This window comes from Talpa europaea, assembly GCF_964194135.1.
Source record: "Talpa europaea genome assembly, chromosome: 1".
Classification (NCBI taxonomy): domain Eukaryota; kingdom Metazoa; phylum Chordata; class Mammalia; order Eulipotyphla; family Talpidae; genus Talpa; species Talpa europaea.
The window spans coordinates 12671618-12693350 of NC_140073.1; the positions used below are offsets into that span (position 1 = coordinate 12671618).

Below are 21733 nucleotides of genomic sequence, written 5' to 3' on the forward strand. Positions count from 1 at the left end.
TCTCTCCTGGGTCAGGGCTTCTCCTACCTTTGCCAGCCTGAGAATTGGTGGAGTTTGGGCCCCAAAGTTGGGGTGTAAACTCAGTTGATGATACAGCTTTGCTTCGTGCCCAGGTGGTAGTGGATACCAGTTTGGAGAGCCCAGCAGGCCTGGCCATTGATTGGGTCACCAACAAGCTGTACTGGACAGATGCGGGTATGTATAGGGCAGTTATGACCTGGCTTTCTGGGATTCCACGTTTAAAATCCTGTCCTCAGTAGAAGGGTCCCAGTGCTCCTCCTTGATCACTTTCATCTTGACCCAAAGTCCTGGGTAGGTCAGAAGTGGTGGGGCTGCTTCAGAGCTGCACATTTGAGGATTTGGTATTTGCCAATCAAATGGCAGCGACCTCTGCTGTGTAGCTAAATGCTTGAGAATTTTGTGAGGCATTTCTGATAAACAAAACTCTGGCCTGTGGTTTTCCTTCCATCACTGTCTTGGTAAAATATTTCTATTAACCAGGCGAATGTGGAAGGCTAGGGGACTGGTAAGCCAGAGCTACGCAGAGTGTGGTCTCTGGACCAGCAGTGTCAGTGTCACCTCGGGACTTGTTAGAAATGTAAATTCTTGGGCCCTACTGCAAACCTGCCAAGGCAGAATCTTTGTGGGTTAAGTTAAGGAATCTGAATTGAACAAACTATCTGATTCTTGTGCCATACTGAAGTTTGAGAAGCATTGCCTTACATTACAGGACAGAGTGAGTTGCTTGTGTTCAAGAAGGCTTGCTCTTTGCAGAATGGGACTGATCAGAATGGGAACTTCCTTGAAGTTCACTATCCATTTGTATATCAATAACAATATTTCTTGAGCACCTACTGCATGCCGTGCACCCTACTGGGCGCAGAAGGTAGAGTGAGTGACCAAGAACAAAGTTAAGATCTTTGCCTCCTATTTCTTGATAGGGACAGACCGGATTGAAGTGGCAAACACAGATGGCAGCATGAGGACAGTCCTCATTTGGGAAAACCTTGACCGTCCCCGGGACATCGTAGTGGAACCCATGGGCGGGTGAGCACCTCCCCCTCTGGGATGAATTCTATCTGTGCTCCAGACCTGAGTGCTGGAGGTTAGCGGGAGTCACATGGTCTTACAGGAAACCTTGTAAGACCTCCCTTAACTGTGCCCAGGTACATGTATTGGACTGACTGGGGTGCCAGCCCCAAGATTGAACGAGCGGGCATGGATGCCTCGGGTCGCCAGGTCATCATCTCCTCTAATCTGACCTGGCCTAATGGGTTAGCCATCGACTACGGGTCCCAGCGGCTGTACTGGGCTGATGCCGGCATGAAGACCATTGAATTTGCTGGACTGGATGGCAGCAAGAGGAAGGTAAGTGTGGTGAGTAGATGTCCCCCCATGGCCCTGACATCGTCCAGGTAGCACTCCCTGACTGGCAATGGACAGGGTCTGGGGGCCCCACCAAGGAACCAGCATGGAGTATGTGCTATTTCTCTAAGGCTGTGACTGTCCTCCAGGGTACAGGGGCCCTACTGCTAGACAATGAAAAGAAGCTAGGGATTGAAATATTTTTTATTGAAAAAAATAAATGGCAATTATCATATAGAAAAGAATCCCTCGATGTGCCTGATGTTTCCTTGTGATGAGATGTAGGGTTTGAGGCAGCAACACCGCACAAGGGGATGCCTTGTCCTGAGCTGCTCAGGGTCTCTCACCAGCAGGCCCAGTGACAGCTGGTCTCATTTTGTCGATGACAACATTGATGGCATTGTCAAGGTGGTGTCCACTGTAAAGTTGCTTCTTGTACCTTTTTTAACTATTAAAGTGATTTGTGCAGAGATACTTTGAGATTTTAGGGAAATAGTGCATGATCGTTTATAGTGGTCACACCGCCCTTGGAACCAGGCACTGACATGCTCACATCATGGACTGTCAGGCTCAGAGAGATTTTATAACCAGCTCTTGCTCAAGGTCACACAGCAGATGGTAGTGGCAGAGCTGCATTGAACTCCCTGCCCAAGCTCTTGACCCCTGCTCTGTACTGTCAGACCCAGCTGGGGCTGATACAAGTGCTGGGGCCCCGGCAGGTGCTGATCGGAAGCCAGCTCCCCCACCCGTTTGGGCTGACCCTCTATGGTGAGCGCATCTATTGGACTGACTGGCAGACCAAGAGCATCCAGAGTGCCGACCGACTTACGGGGCTGGATCGAGAGACCCTGCAGGAGAACTTGGAGAACCTCATGGACATCCATGTCTTCCACCGCCGGCGGCCCCCTGGTGAGCAATCTTTGGTCTATTCTGATTTCTCCTTGGCCGTCTTCTGCCTTAGTCCTCCTTACTAATCCCCGCCTCCCTACCCAGTGTCCACACCATGTGCTATGGGGAACGGCGGCTGCAGCCACCTGTGTCTTCGGTCCCCATCTCCAAGCAGCTTCAGCTGTACCTGTCCCACGGGCATCAACCTGATGCCTGATGGCAAGACCTGTTCACCAGGTGAGTCTAAGCATCACGGACCTGGCTGAGTCTTGCCAGGAGGGGCAGTGGCACCCTTTCCTGCAAGGGGACGCCGTGGTAGTCTGAAACACCACAAATCCTGGTGATTCTAGAGGCTTAGGGGAGACACAGGCTTTTAGAAGAGTGAGGAGGCCCAGGGGAGCAGGAGGACAGGATTAGAGGCAGGTCCAACTAGTTCTTATGGTGTCTTCATGCATATTAGAAAAAAGATACTTTTCTTCAGATACTTTACTTTCATCTGTTGGAAGATTATCATAATATACTGATTTGGTTAGAACAAGTCACTTTAGTTTTAAATGCCCAACTCGATATAATAATATTAAATGATAGTACAAGGTAATGGTCCCTCCCTTGGATGTGGCACTTTTGCAAAGAGCATGACCTATGTGACAATCTTAATTGGAGGGTCCCGGAAGCAGGTCCTGATGTCCAGATGTTGGAAGTCAGTGCTTCTCCCCAGGAGATGCTGCATAGGCTGTGTTCGAACCCTAACTTCCCACAGCATTTGGGTGAGAAAGGAGCTTACATTGTCCTCCCAGGTTGTGGGAAAGGTCCTCTTTAACATGAACTTCATGGTGAAGGGTCATTTGAAAAGAGTCTCCACCATAATGACAATGCACTCCCATTTATGGCTATGCCGTCCCCAGGGCTGAGTGCTTTAGGTCCATGATCCCTTTTAATTTTTTACCATTTACCCTGTCATTGTCCTTATTTTACAGATGATAAAACTGAGGCGTAAATAATTTAAATAATTTGCACCAGATCATGCAACTAGAAACTCTCAGGAGCAGGGCAAGAACTTGAGTCTGGCTTACTCCACCTCCTCTTAAAGGCCGGGCTAGAGTGACGTCCTCTTTCCTCCCCTTCCCCCGGGCAGGCATGAACAGTTTCCTCATCTTCGCCAGGAGGATAGACATACGCATGGTCTCCTTAGACATCCCTTACTTTGCCGATGTGGTGGTACCGGTCAACATCACCATGAAGAACACCATTGCCATCGGAGTGGACCCCCAGGAAGGTTTGTGACCCCGTCTCACCTGCCTTCTGTCCCTGTCTGCAGCAACTTTGTCCCTCCTTTCCTACCACCTTTGCCTCCCACTAAGAGCCTGAGGTGCTCTGGAAAGCCCTTGCCCCTGTCTCTGTAGCACCTCCTCTCTGGTTGTGAGGCACAGTTCAGGGCCTTCCTCCTCATCTCTGCCAAGAGCTGTCCTGTTAGGATCTTTCCACATCACTCCCAATTTCCTGAGCTAGGGTTTGCCCAAACCTGTAAGGTGTGAGTCTACTGTGTGTGTCCCTTTGCGGGAGGCGCGGGTCCAGGCTTAGCCAGCCTTCTGTTTCCAGGAAAAGTATACTGGTCGGACAGCACGCTGCACAGGATCAGCCGTGCCAATCTGGATGGCTCGCTGCACGAGGACATCATCACCACAGGTGGGCCTTCCTCCCAGCCCAGGGCCACCTGTCTGGCTCCAGAGCTGGGGAAATAACCCATCTGTTTAAAGGCAGGAGCCAGTGTGCTCTCTTGACTTCCTGCAGGGCTGCAGACCACAGATGGACTCGCAGTGGATGCCATTGGCCGCAAAGTATACTGGACAGACACAGGCACCAACCGGATTGAAGTGGGCAACCTGGACGGGTCCATGCGGAAAGTGCTGGTGTGGCAGAACCTCGACAGCCCCCGGGCCATTGTCCTGTACCACGAGATGGGGTGAGAGCCAGCTCCATGGCACAGGATAGAGGATGGGCCAGGAGTGGGGCTGTGGAGGGGGTAAAGGAGACAGGGAGAGCCAGCATGCTTCAAATACCTAGACTGAACTCCTGGGATAGTCTACTCCCAGTGACAGCATAGTTTAGAGGCTGAAAGCATGAGCCTGAGGTTCGGGAATCCAGGATTCCAGTTCTCTCACCACTAATTAGGTGCATCTAACACTTTGGGTCTAGGGTTCAACCTCCCTCTGATCTTCAGCTCTCTTAACCTGTAAAATATGAGTGACAGTGAAAATGCAAGCCTTGTGGCCCTTGTGAGGGTTAAGAAAGAGAATGCACACAAGGAACTTTTGCTTTTTTCTCATTATGAAGAGCACAAAATAGGGCCTCTCTGGTGGCACCAGGGGTTAGGTCTCAGCACTATGAAGCTATCAGGCAGCCACGGCAGCATAAGTTCGATCCCTAGGCTGGGAGCTAACCCACATGGCGCAGCAGACCTCTCCTGTCGCACCCACTGCTCCCCTCAGCAGTGTATTTCAGTCCATCTGCCTGTTCTGCTCCCCACTCTGTGTCTGGTGAATCCTCTCACCCCCCACACATCTGGCCTGCACCCCAGTTCTTGTATGCATAAATAAATAAAAATAAATCTTTTTTAAAAAAGCACAAAACTTAAAATTTACCACCTTAATCACTTTTAAGTGTACTATTTAATGATATTAAGTATATTCACGTTGTTGAGAAATGGATCTCTAGAACTTTTCATCTCATAGATCTGGAACTCTTGCACGCTTATACAACAGCTCCCCTTTTTGCATGTAAAATACTTTGCACAGTGTTTTGCAGATTGCAAATATCCACAAGATACAGTAGCTGTGGGAGTAGCCAGCGAGTCCTCTTTCTTGCCCAGGTTCATGTACTGGACAGACTGGGGGGAGAACGCCAAGTTGGAACGGTCGGGAATGGACGGCTCGGACCGGACCGTGCTCATCAACAACAACCTTGGGTGGCCCAATGGACTGACTGTAGACAAGGCCAGCGCCCAGCTGCTCTGGGCTGATGCCCACACAGAAGTGAGAGTCCCACTCCTGCTGCCTCCCGGAATCCTGGGAAGATCAGAGAGGCTGTTTGGAATCTCTACTGAGGCTGCCAGTCTGCTGACAGCCATCCCTTCCCTCCCCTTCCTCTGCAGCGCATCGAGGCTGCAGACCTGAATGGTGCCCATCGGCATACGCTGGTGTCACCCGTGCAACACCCTTACGGCCTCACCCTGCTCGACTCCTATATCTACTGGACTGACTGGCAGACACGCAGCATCCATCGCGCTGACAAGGGTACTGGCAGCAATGTCATCCTGGTGAGGTCCAACCTACCAGGCCTCATGGACATCCAGGCTGTGGACCGGACACAGCCACTGGGTGAGAAGAAGCCCTCAGGCAGTGAGCCAGAGCCTCTGGCTTTCTGAGAGCATCTCAGCATCAGGGGTATATCCAGGGCCCAGAGCTCCCTTTACAGTCAGAGCACCAGGGACTTTCCTCAATCCCGTTCCAGGATCGGGTGTACCCTCTGGGTCAGCGGGTATTATAACTGCATGATGCTGTCACTGTCTAAGCACTCATCCATCTGCTTCTTCCCTGCCAGCCACTGAATCCTGCCATTTACAATAGCAGATAAGCAGGCACCAGAAACTAGAGCCCTTGTAAGACTCAGACAGCTTTCCTGTCTGGGTGTCAAGCTCCTGCTTCTCTCTCTCCCATTGCCAGGTTTTAACAAATGCGGCCTGAGGAACGGCGGCTGCTCCCACCTCTGCTTGCCTCGGCCCTCCGGCTTCTCCTGTGCCTGCCCTACCGGCATCCAGCTGAAGGGCGATGGGAAGACCTGCGATCCCTCTCCTGAGATCTACCTGCTCTTCTCCAGCCGTGGCTCTATCCGGAGGATCTCTCTGGACACCAGCGACCACACAGACGTGCACATCCCTGTCCCCGAGCTCAACAACGTCATCTCCCTGGACTACGACAGTGTGGAAGGGAAGGTTTATTACACAGATGTGTTCCTGGATGTTATTAGGTATGAGTCTTCCTGAACCCCCGGAGGGCACTGACCTGCCTCTGATCCTGATGGGTGAGATTATGGTCTGTGTGGCCCTCTAATGGGACGGAGCCATTTGGCAACTTAAATAGTGAGTTCTGACTCGTTTGCTGTGTAGTGTTATTGCATAGAGCAGATTCCAGCCTTTTTTGTGTATTTATTTATTTAAAGATGCATAGAAGCCCAGCATGCAAAACAAACAAACCATAGCAGATAAAGCCTATCCCTACCACTGAGTTCTGTGGGAGCACTCAAGCACCCCCAGGACTCACTGATGCAAGGTCGTGTCGCTAGCCCTAGTACCTGCCATATAATCTGGGAGCCCTGGCCAAATGCCAAGGCTTGTGATTGTTCACAAGATTGGTTTTTTGCTTTGTTTTATTTTTTATATAGTTTTATTTTATTTTTATTATTCTTAAAGTGTTTTATCCTGACTCAACTGAAATCTATGATGCCTTGCTAAGAGGAGTTTGCCATGGCAGATATTCTCACACAGGACAGGGCATTCCCCTTTGCTGTCCCTGAGGCATGTGTTAGACTCTTGTGCTGGGGGCAGGTGAGCAGAGCTAGCTCATAAAAGCCCAGTGGTTGTGACCAACCCCCAATCCTGAGATTGAATTCCCTGGTGTTGGACTTCAATAAATAAATGCAGGGCCTCCCTGGTGGCACAAGGGGTTAAGCACCACAATATGAAGTGATCCACAGCCTCTGCAGCACAAGTTCGATCCCCGCCAGCCAGGGAGAAACCCACATGGGGAGGCAGACCTCTCCTGTCTTGCCTGCTGCTCCCCTCAGCAGTGTATTTCAGTCACTCTGACTGCTCTGTCTCTGGTGGATCCTCTTACCACCCACATCTCTGGCCTGTGCCCCAGCTCTTGTATGCATGAATAAATAAATCTAAAAAAAAAAAAAATAAAAAAAAAAATAAATAAATGCAGGTAAATTTGGACTAATTTACCTTTCTTATAATCACCTCCCAGCAAGCCCTGTCTCTTCTTTAAGGGGCCCTTTTGGCAAGACAAGGGTCTAAACTATTTGCAGCAGGGAACACTCTGTCCTCCCAAGAGAATTATTCATTAATTCTACAAATGTTTTGAGTACCTACTATGCTAGATACTGAGGAATGTACTGACAGATACTCGTTCTCTGCCATATGAAGTTCAGTTTTGGTACTATGGCTCAAAGGGTTTCTGACTATTGCTTAACCATCTGGTCACTTGTCCAATCCATGGCTGTTTTTGAAGGCGAGCAGATCTGAATGGGAGCAACATGGAGACAGTGATCGGCCGCGGGCTAAAGACCACCGATGGGCTGGCAGTGGACTGGGTGGCCAGGAATCTCTATTGGACAGACACGGGCCGAAATACCATTGAAGCATCGAGGCTAGATGGTTCTTGTCGCAAAGTGCTGATCAACAACAGCCTGGATGAGCCTCGGGCCATTGCTGTCTTCCCCAGGAAGGGGTATGTTAGGGCCAGCAAGAAAGAGGCCCAGGGACGATGGGCCTGGGGAAGAGAAACCCTAAAAGAATACCCTTCTGTTTGTGGGGTCCTCTGTGTTCTCTCAACCTCTGCTTGCCATCTTCCTATGCCTTGGTGATGACGGTCCTGTTGTGTCTTAGATACCTCTTCTGGACAGACTGGGGCCACATAGCCAAGATTGAGCGGGCGAATTTGGATGGCTCAGAGAGGAAGGTCCTCATCAACACAGACCTGGGCTGGCCCAATGGCCTTACCCTGGACTACGACACCCGCAGGTGGGAATCCTGTCCCCAGCGACTTCCTGGCAATCGGGTGGGCAGAAGATGATGGAGAGGGTTGGACTGGGGGTGGGGGTAGGCTGGGGAATGTTTGAGATTGAGGTTGTGAAAACAAAGAGAGAAAGCTCCTTGATAGGTGGAGAAGAAAAAGCAGTGAGGAAGATGAAGGAACATAGTCTTAGAGCAGGAGTTGCTGAGTCCAGCCCTCAGCCCTCAGGTGGGTTTTGTTTGTCTGAATCACTGGTCCCACTGCTTTCATCCATTTAAGGGCTGACTTTTTGCCTTGTTACTCTCCTGATCCCTTCAGACTGGAATTTCTGACTCCTGATCTAAATAAAAGTGTTCATGGGCAAGAGAAGAGGGTAAGGGGAAGTTGAAGCAGCTAGTGCCCTCATTGCCCTCAAAGAAAAGGGAATCAAGGTCAAGTACAGAGTTGGAATGGGCAAGAGGAACACTTTCCTTTCACCTCTGTGAGATCCTTGTAGACGGATATGCTGTCTGTAATATTCATAAGAAGTTGGGCTTAGATAATGAGTAAGAGTCAAAGGATCATCGAGTTGTTAAAGATGAGTTTGGGTGGTGGCTCCTCCAAGATCACTGAACTGTCCACCCCTCCTCAGAGCACCTCCAGACTCCCCATGTGAGCCCCAAACTCTCTCTCTTCAGCTGTGGGACTCAATGACTTCCCAAGGGTACTCCTTGACTGCTCACGGATCTGCCAGTTCAGCTGAGGAGGGAACAGATAGCTCCTCAGGGAGAAGGGTTGGGCTCCCCAGCAAGGGTTTTGAGCAGCCACCCTTCTCTCCTTCACAGGATCTACTGGGTCGATGCTCATCTAGACCGGATAGAGAGTGCTGACCTCAACGGGAAGCTCCGGCAGATCTTGGTCAGCCATGTGTCCCACCCCTTTGCGCTCACTCAGGTACTGGCTCAGGAGAGAGGTATCTAAGCCTCCTTGATGGGGTTGTTTCCTCACGTTTCCAAGTCAGCCTAGTTGCCACTCAGCAAGCCTATGGAAGCTCATTTTTGGGGTGTTTCCTGTATACTGCAGCCTTGCTACCATGTGCCCAACTACTCCTGCCCCATCACTCCCACGTTCCAACATTTGAGGGAGTATCTCTCAAACAGGAGTATACAGAATCAGCTGTGGAACTTGTTAAAATGCAGCTTCCTTAGTCCTGGATTTTGAGAATCTGCTTCTTGAGGGTTGGACACAGGGTTGTGCATTTTAGCAAGTTCTGCCATCAGTCCGAAAGCTGTGGTCCCAGCAGCTGAGCCCAGGCACCTCGTTGGTGGCAGTGGCTGGGAGCCATTGTTTTGAGCCAACCAGCCAGTCCGTGAGTGTTTATTGAGTACTTCCAGCGTGCCAATTTAGGCTTCACATTTGTCTGTGACATTAAGTAACTGCAACTTCAGACAAGATACTGAACTTGTCTAAGCTGTTCTTCCTTATACAATAAGTGAGCTTGAAAAGCATTTCTCCTGAACTATACACATTGCATTAGCACAGTGTGTGGCACTCAGTGCATGCTATTTCTCACTTTTCATTTGTACTAGCTTTCATTTTGGAGCGTTCTGACCCTGTATTATTAGGGAAAGGGAAAAAAAGGAGATCTCCCAAATCTAGAGCCAAAACAGGGATCCTCATTCAATCATTTAAAAATCTTTTTCGCTTTCTTAAAAACATCCACTCTCTTTTCTGCGTTATATCCTACCCATTCATAAGGTTTGGTCTGGCTTAATAATAGGCATTTTTTTTTTCATATTCCAACTCTAAAACTACAGGATAATACTGAGTATCGTTTTTCAATCTACAAGTTTCCCCTGGGATGTCTGATGGGTACCTTGCAACCGCCTTCATGGCCCCTTCCCAGACCTCGGCATCCCTTCATTAGAAGGCAACTTCCCACAGAGATAAGCAGGAGTTCTGATGTAAGACACTGAGTGAAAGATCCAGAAGAGCAGGGACCTTAGAAGGACCTCCTCCCCTAACTTATTCCTAATTTTCTATGTACAGGAACTCATTTATTCACTGAGCCACTCAATCAGCCAACAGAGGACTAAGTGTTAGGTGCTAGAAATTGAGAGGTGAATGAAATACAGTCTTGTCCATAAAGAACTTAATCTGGCAGGGTAGACAGACATATACACAGATGGCCATAGAGTGTCACTCGCAGAAGTGAGGACATGACACAGAACAACATGGAGGAGAGAATGGTGACATCTGCATAGCTCAAGAGAGACTTCCTGGGCAACAGCAATGCTGTATCTGGGGATGCTCAGAAGTCAACCCAGTGGATAAGAGATGAAGAGGGCATTACCGTAGGTGAAATGTCCATGCTGAGGCATGCACATTGGGCCTGAGTCTGACTGTTGAGTAATATTTTCTTTTTTGGGGGTTACTCTGTTGAGTAGCAGGACCGGTGGATCTACTGGACAGACTGGCAGACCAAGTCAATCCAGCGTGTTGACAAGTACTCAGGCCGGAACAAAGAGACAGTGTTGGCAAATGTGGAAGGCCTCATGGACATCATTGTCGTCTCCCCTCAACGGCAGACAGGTGGGCTGCTGGGCCCCAAGCCTGCTGAACCCCCCTGAGCAGTGGGTTTGGCTGGTCACCCCAAGGACTAGCAGGGACCAAGACAATTAGAGCCACAGGAGAGTCTTTTAGTTCACATTGTAAGATCTTAGATCTTTGCAGCTCCCTGGGGGTTATACCTCTCCTGCCCTTTCACCTGGGAGTGAGGGAGCTCTGCATTTCCTTCTTTTTGAGAAGTACCAAATTGTAAGACTTCTGTCCCAGACTAGGTACTCTATCCCAGACCAGATACTCATTTGCTTTGCCTCCAGGGACCAATGCCTGTGGTGTGAACAACGGTGGCTGCACCCACCTCTGCTTTGCCAGAGCCTCAGACTTTGTGTGTGCCTGTCCTGACGAGCCCGATGACCAGCCCTGCTCCCTTGGTGAGTTGTTCTGGATGCCCCTTGGATCAGTAGAGCAGAGGATCAGCAGCCTCAGCTTCGTCTTTCTGGTGGGGCTCTCCCTCAGTAGAGTGGCTGGGAATAATGAGTTTTGACTTTGGAATAGCACAGATCTGGGTTTGTCTGTCCTCTGGAATTTACTAGAATGAAGTTTCAGGTCTTCTGATTCCATGCTCCCTTTAATAGCCTCAACATTTTTCTCTCTTCTTGACCATGTGGACATCTAGCAAATCCAAAGCTAATAATATTAGAAACCAAATCATTAATTATAGTGTTAAGAAGGGTTTTTAATGAGGGTGACTAGGATTAGGGCAGCTAAAAGAGTGCTTTGTCAAGCTCTCCAGTGCTCCTCTTGGACCATCGCCCACTCCAGTCCTTTTTTTTTTTTCTCCCCAGTACCTGGCATGGTGCCTCCAGCTCCCAGGGCTACAAGCCAGAGTGAAAGGAGCCCCGTGCTACCCAACACACTGCCTACCACCCTGCGTTCTTCTACCACAAGGACCCACACATCTCTGGAGGATGTAGAAGGAAGGTAAATGGCTTCAGTGTGGGATTGAGGGTCCTTTGATCTGAACACCACCCCCTGCTGGCAGAGAACCATGGTCCTAGCTGGGACTGGCAGATGGGAGACAGATCACATCATGAGCCAGCAGCAATGGTTCATTAGGCCTGGAGAAGATATTTAGACTTGTAGATGTTTGCAGGTGATTGTCTTTTCAATTCTGAGGGCAGAAAGCTTTAAGAGCAGCTTTAGAAGGGCCTCCCTGGTGGCGCAGGCGGTTGAGCGCAGTGCTGTGAAGCTGTCCGCAGCCTCTGCAGCGTGGGTTCGATCCTGGCCAGCAGAGGAGATACCCACATGGCGCAGCAGACCTCTCCTGTCTCGCCCACTGCTCCCTTCAGCAGTGTATTTCGTCGTCTGCCTGTTCTGTTCCCCGCTCTGTCTCAGGTGAATCCTCTCACCCTCCCACACATCTGGCCTGTACCCCAGTTCTTGTATGCATGAATAAATAAATCTTTAAAAAAAAAAACAAACAGCTTTAGATACCCCAGAGGGTATCTCCCCTGCTGCCTTTCCCTCTATGACATTTGCTCACATAACAGATTTAGTATGTGATCATATCCTACAGTTTACTTCTGAGCCACCAACTCATTGTGGTCTCTGTGAGACCACTTGGAGCTTCCTCAAGAATGTGATGACCTAAGCTATACGGGCCCTAAACACTCAAGTGCATGCATGTAGGAGAGCGTTGTGTCTGCAAGCACACACATGCCTCATTGTTAGATAAGCAAGAATAACCATAAAATACTCTTGTATTAAATTGGAGGTGCTGTCAATTTAAGAATCATCCTGACTTAAGAGGCTAATCTAAAAAAACAACCAACAGCAATTGTGAGATGCTATGGATTATAAAACACATTTCCTATTTCAGAGATACTAGAGTATTTAAAAAAAGCCACATCTTCCAACTGACAAAATATGATGTTACATTCAATTCAGAGAAATTCTTATGACATTATATTTTATGTGTACTACACATTAAATATCTGGAAATACAGATAGCAATAAAGAAGAACTAAGTACCCATATGCCCATGTAATTACTCTTACTACTTTTTATTTGATATATGTACATATACTGTAAAATGATTACACAATAAGTTTAGTTAACATCTATCACCACACATAATTACAAGTTTTTTCTTGTATTGAGAACTTGTAAGATCTACCCCCTTAGCAACTTTCAAATGTACAATATATTATTGTTGACCATCATCACTGTGCTACCCTGTAACATCCCCAAGACATATTTACATATTTACCTTATAAGTATCTATCTATCTGTCTGTCTGTCTGCCTGTCTTGATAGATAGAGAGATAACACCCAAATTTCCACCATAACTTTCCACCCATCTGTTCTCTGTATTTGAGATGTTTTTTTTTAAACAGATCCCACACATCGGTGAGATCATACAATATTTATCTTTTTATCTTTATTTCACTTAACATAAAGCCATTAAAGTCTATGCATGTTGTTTCAAATGGCAGGATTTCCTTATTAATTCTTTTTTATGACTAAATAATATTCCTTTCTCTTTCTCTCTCTCTCTCTCTCTCTCTCTGTGTGTGTGTGTGTGTGTGCATGTGCATGTGTGCACATTTTCTTTATCCATTCATCCATGGATGGGCTCTTTCATTGTTTCTATGTCTTGGCTGTTGTGAATAATGCTGCATGGGAGTGCACACAGTGATTTCATTTCCTGCTCTTAGTACTTTGATGTCTATCTTTACAGACACTTTTCTAATAGAAGAGTTTCTTTCATCATAATATACTGGTCTCTTTATTTTTATTATCAGTAGTAACATAAAAGATAAATTAATACTTGATTTCAATTCTGAAAGCAGAAATTTAGTAATAATCTCAAATAAGAACTCTAGACTCATGTCCCTAAAATTGTAAGTTTTGCATGTGACCAAATTCAATCTATATGTCCCATTTTCTTTTTTTAGAGTAGTTTAGATAGAAAAGCACCAAGATATAAATATGCTTTCTCAGTAACTTTTAAATACTATCAATCATTATTAATCTCTGATTTCTTTCAGGTTTATTTAGAAAACTTTGAGCCCTGTTCAGATTATTTTCTTACTGTCAGAGTTCTATTTGAAGATTCAATGCTTCTTTGTTTCAAAGGCTCTAAGACCATTGGAGCTTTGCTCTAGCCTTTTAGGAGATGCCTTTAATGGCCTAATTGTAACATGTCATAAAGAAGTTATCTTCTTTGCCTTTTAAGTTCATTTTCTGAATACTCCCTCTGAGTGGTTTGCACATTGTGTAACAATAAAGGGAAGGAAAACAATTTTTTGAGGTCTGTCTCATGACAATCCTTATCCAATCAGAATTTTGCTTGGCTGGTAGCTTAGCTTCTTCCAACTCACCCTGGTAGCTTAATAAAGCCTACCATTGGTGTCTTGCTGTTCTTTCAGCAGACTTCCAGTACATTCCTTTTCAAAGAATACCTATGTGAAAACACATTTCAACATGAGGTATCGTCTTGAACACAGTGACTCACATTGATGTCTCTGTATTTCCTAGTCCTGCCCTTTCCATGCTCTGACTTCATTGCCTTTTGCCCTGCCCTTCACAGGACTTGCCCCCTTCCGTGGAGGGAAGCAAGATCTTGACTAAATACAAGCAGCCTTCATATTCAGTTTTCTATGCCCACAGATGCTCTGAAAAGGATGCCCAGCTGGGCCTCTGTGCACATTCCAATGAGGCCGTCCCTGCTGCTCCAGGTAAGCCCTGGGTGCCCAACTGTTTGGGGAAGGAAGATATAAGGGATCTTAAGTCTACACTGATATCTTCTAGAACCTTCACGGGGAGTTCAGGGTTCAGGGGTTGGTGAACCCTTCTTTTAGATTAAATCATTAGAAAGAATAATCATTACAGCTACCACTTATGGAGTGCTTTCCCTGGGTCAGGCATTTATTAAGCCCTATATTTGTGTGTGTGTGCATGTTTGTGTGTGCATGAGTGTGTGTATTTAACCCTATGAGCAATTTATTCTTCATACTTAAATGATGAGAAAACACACGCTCAGAAGTTAAGCATCTTGCTCAGGTTACATGGCTACTAAATGGTGGAACTGTGATCAGAGAGGCTGGCAGAGTGAGCGGTTTCCTCTCTGCCCCTTACCCCATCCTCTGTGGTCCCTCCTCTGAGACGAGGCCTGCAGTCATCCTCAGATGGTGTGGGATCCAACACCCACAAAAGGAGCCCCCATCTTTGCACCCCTTGCAACGGCTGGAGGGTTGTTGGTCCCTACCTAACGTCTCTCTGTCTCACTAGGGGAAGGACTTCATGTCAGCTATGTCATCGGTGGACTCCTCAGTGTTCTGCTGATTTTGGTGGTGATCACAGCTTTGATGCTGTACAGGTAACCTTAGCCTCCCAGCTCAAGGCCTTGTGTTCCTTGGTCATCACAAACATGTCTGGGATCTCCTGAAGTTCCACCACTTGTGATTCAGCCTCTGTCCAACCTTATTTGAAGGTTGGGTCTGTGCTCTGAGTAGCTGAAGGGAAGTTTCCTAAATACTCCTTCTTCCCCAATCACATCCTAAGAAGTTCCCTCTTTACATGTCCAGGGGGACCCTGGGGACTTGGATGTGGGGGACACAGCAGGTATTTGCCCAAGGTCACACAGTAAGAGGGAAAACTTGGATGGACTCCAGCACCTTGCTTTTTCCACTTCCCACACTACCTTAAACCACTGAACTTGGAAATAATTTTCGTTTTACATAAATACAACCATTTTTGCCATATTGGTTAATGTCATTACTAGGTAGGGATCATCCTAGGAAAGTGAATGAGTAGTTTTCAATTTATGACCCATAATCCCTACATATACATACACACAAACATATACATGCATATGTATTTCCCCCACCAAATGCTTTAAATACAGCTTGCAGCAAAAAGGTTAGGATTTTCTGCTGCTGCTGTGGCTCCCACTAATGATAACAATAGCCACTGTTTAATGACAAGGCCACAATGACCTTTCACTACAGATATTATTCTTCCTCACTTTACAGGTGAGGCTCTGAGGCTTAGAAGGTTTAGATTATACCCACTACGTTCCCAGCTCATAAGTAGCAGAGGTGGGGCTGAAGCTAAAACTTGGTGTATCAGTTATCTATTGCTGTCCAGCAAATCACCCCCAAATTTAGCAACTTACAATGACAACCATTTATTATCTTGCAGTCTCTGTGGGACAGAAACCTGGAGGTAGCTCAGCTGGGTGTCTCACCACAAGGTCTCTCAAAGTGCTGAGTCCAGGGATCTGTTGGGCCTGCGGTCTCTTCTCCAGACTTGACTGGGGAAGGATTGCTTCTCAGGCACATTCATGTAGCTTGCAGCTCAGAGGTGCACTTGCCAATCAAATGGAAGGTATCTTTGCTGTGTACCTAGGGCCTTGGGGTTTCTGCAAGTGACACTCTTGGTTCCTTGCTGGCTGTTTACTGTATACCTCCATCATTGGTTTCTTGCCTTGTGGACTTTTCCATAAGACAACTTAAAACATGGTGACTTGCTTTCCCCAGACCAAGAGTAAGAGAGATTGAGGAAGGGAAGGCAACCTTAGATGGAAGACAGAGTTTCTTGGTAACTTAATCTGCTGTCATCACTTTTGAGTATTTTATTCAGTAGAAGTGACTCACCTGGTCAATCCTCACTCCTGGGGCGGGGCTTCAGAAGGCCTAAGTACCAGGAGGCGGGGATCACTAGGGCCACGGGAGAGATTGCCTACCACACACAGGTTATAACTTCCCCAGGATTTATCCCCTAAAGATCTGAACTCATTTCTTATCACCTTTCTTCCTAAAGACACAAAAAATCCAAGTTAACTGATCCTGGCATGGGGAACCTGACCTACAGTAACCCCTCCTACCGAACTTCCACTCAGGAAGTGAAAATTGAAGCCATCCCGAAACCAGCCATGTACAATCAACTATGCTACAAGAAAGAGGTAAAAATTAAAAAAAAAATTTTTTTTTGGAATGGGGAGGATTATGCTCTAGTTGCCTGAATAGATCAGGAAGGGATTTTGGAAGTTACAGTGACCAGAAGAACTGAATGTGATTTGGGCTTCCGGAGAGATCTGAAATCTCTCAACGACTAGCTTGAGGGACCCTAGTAAGAGCAAGGTCAGAAAGCAGATTCCAGAAAGTTTAGATCCGAAAGCATGTGGTGGGGTGTGCCCCTTTCTGCCAGGAGATATTTTCCCAGCTTCACTGGTTCTTTCCCTCCCGAAGTTGACATTCCCCTGCACTGGGGCTGTGCCTTTCTGAAACAACCCCACATTTCCTACACAACACCCCCTAAACCCAAAGCCCCTGGACTCTCCGGATTCTAACCTCTGATCCAAGCTGTTGACACCTCTGGCTGGAAATGGCTGACTTCTTGCTGTCTCCTCTTATCAGATTCTTTTTTTAAAAAAGATTTATTTACTTATGCATATAAGAACTGGGGTGAGGCCAGAGATGTTGGGGGAGGACCTCTGAGACAGAGTGGGGAGCAGAACAGGCAGACTGAAGAAATACACTGCTGAGGGGAGCAGTGGGTGAGACAGGAGAGGTCTGCTGCGCCACGTGGGTAGCTCCCTGGTCAGGGATCGAACTCCTGCTGCAGTGGCTGCGGACAGCTTCATAGGTTGCGTCTTAACCCCTTGCGCCACCAGGGAGGCCCTCCTCTTATCAGATCCTTAAGGGATGTCTCTAGAACTCTGAAGATTTATGTGCTTTTTGTTCTTTCAACTTTTTTTATCTTAGAAAAAAATTATTTGCTGAATATTTAGGTCTAAAGATAGTCCTGTTTCCACAAGGAATCTATTGCTTGGGATTTCATATTTTCCTAATCTAATGGGACCCAGGTTTTTTCAAAAATCCTGTAATCCTTCTTCAGAAGTAATCCCTTCTGAAACCTTAATTGTCTACTCTCTTGGCCTGTCTAGCACAGTCAAAACCTGTCCTCACACCTACAGGCTCTGTGCATAATGAATACACTTTACATAATGATCATGTGCTTTCTGGATCCTTGAGTTCCCACATTACAAAAGTTTCCACTGCAAGTCATAATAGAACCTGCAGGGGCAGCTTGCCTTTTAAGCATGGTAGACCCCTTCTCAATGAATATCTTTGAGAGAAAGACTCTGGAAGATTCTTGGGTTCTGAAGTGTCTGATGCCCCAGAGAAGAACCACAATTAGGTCCTCATGCTAGAACCTAAAATTCTGTGACCTCTTTCTTCTCTTGTATGCTTTTTCCTCAGCAGCTCTTTCACCCCTCAGATAGTCTTTCACCCTTTCTCTTCTGATTTCTTCTTGATTTCAGGTACTTGTTGCTATGTGTTTGTAGAGGGAGTGGTGTCCCCCTAAATTGCTACTGCCATGTCCTCCACCTCTCCTTAACTTACCTGGCTTGTCTCTGTGATGAAGACGCTGCATCTGATCTCACCCCACTGTAGCTTGAAGGGTGTGCTGGACACACGGGCATGTGCGTGCCTGCATGTGTGCTGTGTGTGCTGTGTCTTTCTCTGCTTGATCAAGGGAGTTGCCAATCCAGAGAGCAGGGTCTGTGTTTTTTATATTGTGTGATCGTCAAAGTGTCCTGCTCGTGGTGGAGCCTTAATAATTATCTGTGCAATTGAATTCTTATGAAAATAGCAGTTGCAGGGTCTTGGCAGAAACACTATCCCAGGGACAGAACCCAAGCCAAGCTATGGCCCATTTTCTTCTGGCAATGGTGGCCTGTTGCTTGGTATCCCCCAGAAACCCGAAGTAAGGCTACCCTTTGAGGAATCCATAAAGAGAGAAGCCAGAGTAGAATTTAAGGCTGTCCCTGGAACGACCCCAGATTGCTTGGCAGTAGCCCCAAGGGTTGTGGGAGCTGAGCTAGAGTAGCCTTCTCCAAAAGGTTATGTTACAGGACCCCAGTGGCTTGACATTTAGAAACCAAATAGAGAATTTTCTAGGTCCCTCCAGTCTTACCTCCCAAATACTTTCTCCTTAAATTAGAAGTGAATTATAAATAAAGTAGCCACAACAGTTGTTTAAAATCCTGAATACATGCATATTTACTTGCTTTCATCCCTTGCTTTTGATTATGTAGTCAGCATGGCTGTCCCATTAATAAACCACGTAGCAATGTAACAGCAGTAACCCCGTTTTAGTGTGTCTTCTGTGTCAAGCACGCTGCAGGTTGCATTCCATGTCATGCTTCATTTAATCCTTACCACCACTGGCTTTGAGGTATGGATACCATTGTTTTCCCCACACTGCATGTGGGGGCTGAGCTCTAGAAATAAGAAGTAATTTGCCCAAAGTGACATAGCCAGTGAGTGGCTAATGCCACTTCCAACTATGGACACCATCATTTCTCCTCCCTGTGTGGTAACACCTGCCAGGCAGCACCTTTCAGGCAAAGCCTCACATTTGCTCTGTCAAGTTTCCCCCTATGTTTGTGGGGTCTTTGAGCTCCTCATTCGTTTTTCTCCCACCCACTTCCTTCTTCAGTTCACCTTGAGACCCTTTATAGCAAGTCCAAGTGACCATGTCTCCCCACTGTCCACCGTAGGCTGGACCCGACCACAACTACACCAAGGAGAAGATGAAGGTCGTAGAGGGAATTTGCCTCCTGTCTGGGGACGACGCCGAGTGGGATGACCTCAAGCAACTGCGCAGCTCCCGGGGGGGCCTGCTTCGGGATCACGTGTGCATGAAGACAGACACAGTGTCCATCCAGGCCAGCTCTGGCTCCCTAGATGACACGGAGACGGAGCAGCTCCTTCAGGAGGAGCAGTCTGAGTGCAGCAGCGTCCACACCGCCGCCACTCCTGAAAGACGGGGCTCTCTGCCAGACACAGGCTGGAAACACGAACGCAAGCTCTCCTCGGAGAGCCAGGTCTAAAAGCCTCTGTTCCCTTCCCTCCCTGCCTTCTCCTTCTCCTGTATGGACTTCCGGTCCTTGTGCTCGCTTATACGACAGGCCCCTTCCTGTGTGCTCGTCCTGTGCCTCTTCCCACCCCATCAGTGCTCCCGAGCCTTCCACGGGAGCTGTTTCCACTTGAGTCCATAACTACCTGTGCACAAGAAATGATGGCGCATCTGAGAAGGCAGACCTGGATTTTACCACGAACCTTGCCTCTTGACTCCATTTTGAGCCCCCCTGAAATCAGGCTTGGTAACGAGCCGGCTTCAGTACAGGGCTCTATCTCCCTGCTCTGGGGCCCTTAGCGCCTGCCCCGTAAGACCTGGTGACCCAAGACTGCACTCTTCCCCATCAGAGCTGGCCTCTCATGTCTCTGCGAGAACTTGCCCACTGGTGGCTGGGGCAGGGGTCATGGATAAAGAGATGAAGGATAGAGGTGAGAGGAGGGGGGTGAGTCAGCCCAGCTGGCATGGGCATCGGGGAGACCTCCAGCCTCAAGTGTGTTGGTAATATGACAAAGCTTTTAGGGACAGCTGGGCCTGGGCAGTCCTGTCCGTTGCTGGCAGTGGACATTGTTCTGGCCCTGAGTCACTGTTTTCTCAGGGGCAGATACTGGTGAGAGCTGGGTGTGCCTCACACTGGTCTTCCTCCCGTGGGGATGTCTGAAGGTGGTCTACCTTCAGATGACTGGGGACCCCTCTCACATGGCAGCTGGCTAATGTGAACCCCTCCTGGTGTCACTGGTGGCCAGTATCTTTTCTAAGTCTTAGACTCTATGCAGCCAGCTTGTGAGCCAGTAGCTTGAGTTAATATGGGGGTCCCCAGGCTGAGTCTTTGCAATGTCTAGGAAGCACTGCTGAGGCCAAATCACCTGAACATTAATGTCCTGTCAGTCTCTTCCTCCTTGTTCTCCGGGATTCTGAGTGCAAAGATCCTGAAACAGCCTTTCTAAAGAAGGGCCAGACTTGGAAGAAGAGCAATAAAGACTTGGGGCACCCAGGGCCTGAAGGAAGTATCATGAGGTTGAACCTGTGTTCTCTCTCAGGTGCTCAGGGATCTGATGGACAGAGAGTGGCTCTGGGGGTGAAGAGCCCATTCCCATGCTCTTCCCAGCCGAGTGACTTCCTTTCTACCTGGAGATGCTTCACTTGGCTCACGCTCAGTCATACAAAGGGCACGTGTCTCTTGCTAGGATCAGGGCGTCGGGACTGTGTTCTGTCCTAAAATTTCTACCTAGCTCTTCACCTTTTTTTGGCTCCTAATTTGCTTTTTCTGACCTAACCTGGTGGCACCTGTAGTAGACCAGGAGCATGGGAGAGTGCAGCACTGATGATGCCCTTCCAGCACAGGGAGGTCCAGACATGGTCTGTCAGGAATTAGAAACTGCTGAGAATGGAGGGGAGGCTTCTAGGGGGGAGTTTTCTAGTTTGAAACACCTTCTGTATTATTTGTATGGTCAGTTGCCAACATATGAGTGAAAAAAGGAGGAAAAGAACCCCCTTTTCTGGTCTCTTCTGAGAAGGCTGGAGACAGGTGCCAAGCCCTCAGCCCTGTTCTCAGCAGCCAGCCCAGGTCTGCACCTCACAGTACAGCCGGGCCAAGATGGCTCTTCCAGACACTGGGTGGGAAAGGGGAGGTGCCACTTCCAGGCAGAAAGGGAGACCTTTCAGATTTGAGGGGGAAGTAGACCAAGGAGCACTTTGGGTACTGAGACTCATGCTTGGAGAAGGGAGAACGTAACAAAGTGGCATATTCTTATTGGGAAGGGGGAAGGAGCTTATTGCACTTGGGCTATTCAGAATGTAGAAAGGACATATTTGAAGAAATATCTATTTGAGCACTGATTTACTATGTAAAAAGCAAAACCTGTCTGTCCCAAACTAATGGAAGTGATTCTCCCGCGCTCATGTGTAATGGTTTTAACGTTACTCACTGGAGAGATTGGACTTTCTGGAGTTATTTAACCACTATGTTCAGTATTTTAGGACTTTATGATAATTTAATATAAATTTAGCTTTTCTTAATGCCTGGCTTGGAGTCATGACTGATAACTGCACCTGCTCTGTCTGGCAGACCCATGCTATGGAAAACCTGCTTGCAGGTGTTTAGGGAATGTGGGGATGGTAAAGAGCAATAAAAGGTGTAAGGCTGGAGATTCAGCTCATCTTGAGAAGATAGGTCAAGCCCAGAGTTCACTGGCTTGTGATATCCTCTT

The 21733-nt window shown here is 47.7% G+C and overlaps 1 protein-coding gene across 3 annotated transcripts in view; it reads left to right on the forward strand.

Annotated features, from left to right (window-relative positions):
• LRP4 (LDL receptor related protein 4) overlaps positions 1 to 19497 on the forward strand; it is a gene marked incomplete at its 3' end in the record, with an annotated part of 43460 nt that extends 23963 nt beyond the window's left edge. For 2 of the 3 annotated variants that reach the window (XM_084228758.1, XM_084228759.1), the window contains exons 18-38: positions 114 to 195; positions 942 to 1047; positions 1167 to 1368; positions 2085 to 2274; positions 2359 to 2490; positions 3389 to 3529; positions 3853 to 3939; positions 4045 to 4216; positions 5123 to 5285; positions 5405 to 5630; positions 5976 to 6279; positions 7545 to 7763; positions 7922 to 8056; positions 8873 to 8981; positions 10475 to 10619; positions 10910 to 11023; positions 11438 to 11573; positions 14265 to 14332; positions 14886 to 14973; positions 16419 to 16560; positions 19165 to 19497. In XM_084228758.1, coding sequence (XP_084084884.1) covers positions 114 to 195; positions 942 to 1047; positions 1167 to 1368; positions 2085 to 2274; positions 2359 to 2490; positions 3389 to 3529; positions 3853 to 3939; positions 4045 to 4216; positions 5123 to 5285; positions 5405 to 5630; positions 5976 to 6279; positions 7545 to 7763; positions 7922 to 8056; positions 8873 to 8981; positions 10475 to 10619; positions 10910 to 11023; positions 11438 to 11573; positions 14265 to 14332; positions 14886 to 14973; positions 16419 to 16560; positions 19165 to 19497 — 3294 coding nt within the window. Of the gene's footprint in view, positions 1 to 113; positions 196 to 941; positions 1048 to 1166; positions 1369 to 2084; positions 2275 to 2358; positions 2491 to 3388; positions 3530 to 3852; positions 3940 to 4044; positions 4217 to 5122; positions 5286 to 5404; positions 5631 to 5975; positions 6280 to 7544; positions 7764 to 7921; positions 8057 to 8872; positions 8982 to 10474; positions 10620 to 10909; positions 11024 to 11437; positions 11574 to 14264; positions 14333 to 14885; positions 14974 to 16418; positions 16561 to 17860; positions 17906 to 19164 lie in introns of those variants that run through there. The other variant, XM_084228760.1, reaches the window with a different exon arrangement.
• Positions 19498 to 21733: the final 2236 nt, after the last annotated feature.